A 7,601-nucleotide genomic window follows, 5' to 3' on the forward strand; every position below is an offset into this window, starting at 1 on the left:
CATTCAATGACCGGGCAATTGGACAATTGAGCTCAATCATAATAACGTTCATACGCATATCGTAGCCACACAGAGACGTGTCGTTTCGCCCGTTCACCGCGACGGTATTTATTTACCGAAATATTAATCCGCAACCGGGGCGGAATATATGTCGAGCACGTCGAAAATAATCGGGGAACCGTCAACGAGAGCCCTGGCGGACGGGGTATTATGAATCTCTCTCCGTTTCGCCCGGCTCCGACATTTAGGCCGTGTCGCGGCGAAACGAGACCCCGTTTGCGTGTTGCGCGTTTACGCACGTGGCCTCCGTCGCCGAAATTCCAACGAAACTCACTACTTTCGAGCACGCACCAACTACGGAATATAGTGGAAATCACACCAGCGCGAGTACAAAGCCATGTCTGTTCGCCAGATGTGGTGCCGGTTGAAAATTTCGACTACGCCTTCCTCCTTTCGACCGGTGCAAGTATTAGAACTTTTGGCGTTCGTCGAAATCGACGTTTCCATTGTTTGGAACAATAAACGAGTGCCCACGCACATCGTTCTCGCATACCGTTCCGTGAATACATCGCGATGTTACGTAATAATTTCAAGATCAGCGAAAGAGCGGCACAATGATAATTCCAAAATATGTAGTTATACTTCTCGTTTATTTTAATGATGGAAGGTTTAGACGTAATTAAACGAAATCGGTGACCAATCTCTTTGCGTGCAGTTAAAGAAAAACGTAGTGAAGCAACTCATCTTAATAATAATTTATAATGATATATAAAATATAGATGACAACTATACAAGTTTTATATGTAGTATTAATGTATATATATATATATATATATAGATATACATTAATTCTACAAATAAAACTTGTATAATTGTCATCTATATTTTATATATAATTTAACTTTAATTTGTAGTTATTTTTTGGACCAACCGCATGTATATTTGTTAATGGAAATAGACATATTGTTATTATTAACGTTATAGTAGTAATAACCATAATTATGATAATTACAGTCACGAATACCAAAATCTCTCACTGTCTCTCGCGAAGATAAACGATCTCTGCATCTACGTACGCCATCGATAATTATAACCACGTGGAACATAATTATATCGTCGCGCTGACGCTAATTAATTACCGTGTTCCGTTGCCGGTTGCGGTTTACAATTTAGGAAACCAAGTAAGTAATCGTAGTGTCACGTTTTCCTTGAATGTCGATGGGTGCAACCAAATACCAGCGGTTACGATTTAAATAGCGACGATACGTATGCACGTGGCGTTTCCCAACGAAGTTTCCCGAGAATGCAAGCGCCGATAATTAAATCGTAGCTACGAAGTCTATAGGAGTAACGTGACTGGAAATAAACCAGGATCATAAGCATCACGTTTGAAAGCCTGACAGAGTCAACGTTTCTCGGTTTTCACAGATTTCACAAATTCCACCACGCGGCGCGAATAATTCTTCCGTATTATTAACACGGATCGTAACGTCGTCGTGCCAATTTCTCGTAACATTTCTTGAACAGAGACGTAAAAAGCTAAGTTATTTCACCCAGCCGGATTCGATATAAGTCGCTGAATGATCGGTTCTTGAATTGTAAATATTTCATCTAGATATTTCTCAAGCTGTTCCTTCTACGCGTCGTTCCTTTTTGTTCGTACTTCCGCTTTCGCTCCTTCGCTTTCACTAGCTTCCTCGTCAGACTCGCACCGCTTCTTCCTCCGCGCTATTTTTCACGTCACGTGATTCGCACTAGCCATGCTTCGTCCCCATGCTTGTTCCTTTTTCAATACGAAAATACCGCAGAACGGAATGACGTTACGGACTTCCTTTACAAATCTTTGGTTCACGACGACCGCGTACCAGACGCGTCTCGTGGCGCTCACTCGTTTAATTTGACTCACGATTTTAGAGAACGAATTCAGTGAAAGAATTTACCGCAAAATTACAAGATAATAACAAAATTTCATTACATGTAATAATTTCGGCTTTCTATTGAAATTTCCACACATCATCTTTTAAACATAACGTTTACGGGATTTCCATCGTACACAAAGCTTTCATCTCCCTTTGTAAATATTCCTAGAAAACGTCTCGAGGTCGCTTCTGTGAATTAAACGCTCTCAAAATATAACTCGACTACGGCATTAATAAGCAGCACGCATTAATCTCTGGGTCATTTATGTCATGTTATATCGTATGCAACTTAAATTCTACGATCCATATTTATATTTCACATGTATCGATGAGGTATAAAAGTAAGATAAACCTATCTTTCTCATTTACATGAAGTTCGAACACATAAAGGTGTTCAAAGGATGCTATACCGTTATTATTAAATGAATAATTATGCGGTTTTTTCAAGAAATACATATAAAAGTTATATTTCCTCACTTAGTCGAATGTACGGTTTCCTTCCTTGTGTAAATCCGACGGTCAGGATAGTGAGGATCCCGAAGATTATGCAGATCCTCGTCGCCATTTCGACTCGCTCGACACCGGACATATGCAGTTAGTGTAATCGCGGCATGGGTGACTTCCTGAAACAGAAACCGTGGAAAGTTTATTTATCTTTCCCTCTATACGCGGCGCGCCGGGATAAAATAGCTCACGGACGGAAAATATCTTTCAACGACTTCTTCGGGAGCAATGAGAGAGGTTGCAACTTCAACTTGATCGCAACCACTGTGCAGAAATGATGAGATAGGAAAGGGAAGGTTAATTATGTAACGAATGAATACAAAAGATATTCATGCAGAGGAGATTTTTATTAAACAAAAGCCTTATTGGTAGAAAATAAATATTAAATCACAGTTTATTAATAATGAGTACGTTCTGTATTAATATAACAAAAAGGTTTCGAAAATGCTTAATCATATTTATGATCTTAGAAGCTACATTTCTTGATTGTTGCACGACTATTTTTTATGTATTCGAATAATAATACAGTTTTTTATTTTTGCTTATTATTAATTCTTAATCTTATTGCTATGAATATTGCATCTAATTGTAAGTTCTAAACCTAAAGTATTTCCGACTCAAGGAGAGATTGATAGAGGAAGATTCAAAGTTTATCTTACCAACGATTTAAAACCTTAAATAGTATCAATCGTGATTGTATAATCGTCTAAAACTTTATGCTTCTGTACCAAGCCCGTTGTTATAATTGGGAATTAAGATAATATATTTTAATTATTACACATCTTTTTATGAAGGTGAAATAATTTTAAGAAATATCTATTTTATTCTTTGTGTGTATTAATAAATTGCTAATTAATGTACTTTCTAAAAATAAGATTTTTTAAAAAGATATCTTTCCTGTACAAATATTTGTTATACTCACTGTATGTAAATAGTAAAAACTGAGAAAGAAATATTCGATAGTCAAAACAAACTCATAACTATGTCGGCATTAATAATAGATGAACAAAATGCTCATTTCCTTCTAAATGCTCATTCTCTCCTTTTCTCTGACTGTCCGACCTCATCGTATTTTTTCTCTTTTCGCGAGGAGAGTCTTCCGTCATTTGGCGGACGGCCAGACCCCGAAAACGCGATGCACTCACCGAGGACACGCCGACTAACGGTTTTAGACACGAACACATTGATATACGGCCCTGAGAGTACCAGCATGCAAGTCAAGTTTTACGCACGTGCTTCCCGTCCGGGAATGACGACGTTCTTCGCTTTTAACGTGACTCGAAATCCGTTGTTAGAAATCCATATATACCTTGGCTATCGATATTCGTGAGTTTGATAGGAGAGAAATGATAACGCGAGAAATGGAATCTCACCAACTGGAATCTTTGATAACTTTAATGGAAACGTATAGTATATTAAGAAAAATTGATAGATGGTAAAATAATGTTAGGAACTTCACTCTCTAAATATGAATCAGTAGATAATCCCCAGTGGCATACTTGGCACTGATAATCAGTGAAGTTCAACTAAAAAAGGAAAAATATTTGAGAGCATTATATAACTAAAATACTGATATTTGCATTTAATTTCATCTTTCAATACCACATTCATTGAATTCATGCATTAAATACAAAACAATAACAAAGGGCAAATTAAGAGTCAGTACGTTAAAAATATAGTTTGAAAAATTGGTGAAAGTATAAAAATTAAGTTAGATTACGTCAGAATAAAAATATAACATTTAATTAAATAAGTTAACAATAATAAGATTGAAAGACCGCTAATGTTAAACATAATGCTTTAAATTAAGAAGCGCCATAACGGTCAGAACGTTAAGATGTTGAACTATTGTAAATTCATTTAAATGAATTAATTTCAGAAATGATAATTGCGTGCCGATATGGTTGTCGGACTTTCAACGCAATCAAATCTGAAAATATTAATAAATATTAATAAATAAGTTAAGTATCAAATAAATAAGAAAATTCGACATAACCAGTTTCGGCTACACGATTGAGCCCTCTTCAGATACAATTTACATAGATTCAATATACAATAAGTTACAAAAAAACACATATTAAAAATGTTCGGATATAAAACTCTACGCAGATCACACGCCATTCGTTAACCGTGTCTCTTGAATATCTAAATAAGGTATGAAGTCTTATTATAAAAATATGAACATATAAATTCTAGCAAATAAAACTTACCAAAAATCATGTGTAAATTACTTTAAAATTTCTCGGAGAAAAACGGATGTGTGTGGTATAAGCCACGTAGGCAAAGAGAACATAGCGCTACAATTAGAAATATACTATCTCACACATACGATCGTCGATACAGATCGACACATACTGAGAAAGGAGACGGATTGTCAGTAACAAAGAGTCAAAGTTTATTTATAATAGGTATGTATGCCTTGTGGAGACCTTCCGCGTCAGTTTGTAAATTCAAACTAACGGTCTGCTTTTTAATGTTGAGCATCTCGGAAGTTAGGTGTTTTTTGTAGCAAGGTTCTTCATCCAAAACTCTTACGTTGTCCCATTGAAAGTCATGGTCATACTGTAATCTATGCTCAGTTATGACCAACCGAGTGAATGTATTATATTTGATGTGGTTACGATGCTCCGCAATTCTGGTTTTCAATTACCTGCCCGTCTGGCCCACGTATGATGCATCACAATTGTTGCACGAGATCTTATAAACTACATTTCTTTTTGATGTGGGGAGGCATTTATCCTTTTGAACCTTGATATATTTTCCTATCTTATTAGAACTACGAAATGACACCCTGATGTCGTTATTGTTGAGCCGCTTAAATTTCTCTGTGTGAAGAGGAATAAATGGTACAGTAAGCCACGATGCCGATTCGTTAGTGCAGACATTGTCAAGTAAATCTTCATGTAATACACATTTATTTTTCATTTTAAGATTTTTTATACGTTGATTAATTGTGTTAAAAATGAACGTCAATGGATAATCGTTATCTAGTAAAATGTTAATAATAAATATTTTGTAATAAGACTTTATATTGTAATTAGATTTCCAAGAGACACTGATAACGAATGGCGTGAACGGCGTAGAGTATTACATCCGAACAGTTTTTAATATGCGTTTTTTGCGTAACTTATTGTATATCGAATTCATGTAAAATTATATATGAAGAGGGCTCAATCGTGTAGCCAAAACGTTTTCTGGCAGGTTTCTAAATTTTAATTCACACCATCCACTTTGTCAAAGAGGGGTGTCATTTACAGTTTGGTCAACAAAATTATATGGTTATGTCATCCACGTTTCCAGCAAAACAATTTGATTAAGGCAATAAATATTTTTTTAAATAACGGTTATCCACTAGATTTTATTTTTTCTTCAATTCAAAAAAGAATAAAGTTCCACACTAATAAAAGTGGAACGGTCGAGAAAAAGATCACAGGGAGAAATTTTTCACGTTTCCTTACGTGAGTTCGGTGTCGGAAAAGTTTGCTCCAATTGCTAATAGGCGTCATTGTAAATTGGCCATCGATATCAAATTCATTAAATAATTTTATTAAAAAGGGTAAAGATCAACTAGATCCCTTATGCAATCAAAATGTAGTTTACAAGATCTCTTGTGATGACTGTCAAGCCAGTTACGTGAGTCAGACCAAAAGACAACTAAAGACAAGATTACACGAACATGTCTCCGATATCAATAAGAAGTCAAAATCCCCAACAGTGATCACAAGTCACCGCATTGACTAGAATCACAATTTCGACTGGGACAATGTGGAAATTTTGGAAAGAGAAGCTTCCTTTAATAAGAGATTGATATCGGAGATGGTTCACATAAAACGATAAACGCATGGGCTAAACAAACAAAATGACACAGAATCTCTGCCAGAATCATATCTAAACATTATCCAATCTCTTTCCCCCTCTTAACATTGTCCTTTGTCTCCTTCCTATTATCTTTCCTATTTCTTTGTTTCCTTTTTGTCATAACGTCGCTTGACATCGTTGACTTTAAATGTTACATCCAATTGTATCATGGCTTATTTTTTATTAAATACAACTTTGTTATTTGCGTTTTCCTATCGGCGTCTACTTTACATCATTAAGACAATATAAGGTATATATGTTTTATTTAATTTGCATTTTAATTTAATTTACTATAAATGTACATCGATAATTTAATCTATAACGCAATGTTAATGTATTATTTATTTGTGAGATTGTAGAATTATGAAAAGTGAGATGTGATCTCTTTTGATATTTTTACATATGGACCGCATTTTATGAATACAACCGAACTTTTCACTGGACATTATAATTTGACCGAATTTTCTGATAATTTATGTAAGAGTGTTTGTTGTTTTACATTGAAAATGACCCGATCGGTGTCGAAACGTATATATACAGGGTATTTCAAACCACCCGTACCACTCATTTAAAAGCTAAAGACATGATTATTTTAAATATGTAAAAACGACAGACTCGAATTTTGTAACTGGATACGTCAACAACCGCGAAACTTTCATGAGAAAATTTTATTTTCTGATGAAAGCACATTTGTGAGCGACGGCGCTGTAAATACTTGGAATCGTCGGTATTGGGCACAAGAGAATCCTCTATGGTTACGAGAAATAGATCATCAACACATTTGGAAAGTAAACGTTTGGTGTGGAATTGTTGGAAAACATATTATTGGACCGTTTTTCTTTGAAGGAAATCTAAACGGTATTCGGTACGCAAATTTCTTGGAGAACGACCTACCACCTTTATTAGAAGACATTCCTCTATCATTGCGGCAAAACATGTTTTTTCAACAAGATGGGTGCCCAGCGCATACATCTAGAGTAGCCCGAGAACGACTAAACGACATGTTTCCAGGTAAATGGATAGGCAAGTATGGACCACATAATTGGCCACCACGATCACCGGACCTAACTGTGCTTGATTATTATTTGTGGGGAAGAGTAAAAGACCTGGTATACCGTAACCGCCCTACGACAAGAGATGATATGATTGTTAGAATACGTGACGCTATTCGTTCTCTAGGTGAAGTTGAAATTTATCGTGCTACAAATGATTTCCAAAAAAGAGTAATTAAGTGCACCGAGGCAAATGGTGGACATTTCGAACACCAACACTAATCATACAAGCCGAAAATCAAACGCACGCGCACGCACACACACACAC

At 35.8% G+C, this 7,601-nt stretch overlaps 1 protein-coding gene across 1 annotated transcript in view; it reads right to left on the reverse strand.

Moving 5' to 3' along the window:
• Positions 1 to 7,601, reverse strand: part of LOC108727653 (fibroblast growth factor receptor homolog 1) — a 53,631-nt gene that overhangs the window by 14,592 nt on the left and 31,438 nt on the right. Inside the window, 1 exon segment of the mRNA XM_018455841.1 lies at positions 2,397 to 2,542. Coding sequence (XP_018311343.1) covers positions 2,397 to 2,508 — 112 coding nt within the window. The 5' untranslated portion in view covers positions 2,509 to 2,542.

Source organism: Mycetomoellerius zeteki, unplaced genomic scaffold (assembly GCF_001594055.1).
Source record: "Mycetomoellerius zeteki isolate Tzet28-1 unplaced genomic scaffold, Tzet1.0 scaffold517, whole genome shotgun sequence".
NCBI lineage: Eukaryota > Metazoa > Arthropoda > Insecta > Hymenoptera > Formicidae > Mycetomoellerius > Mycetomoellerius zeteki.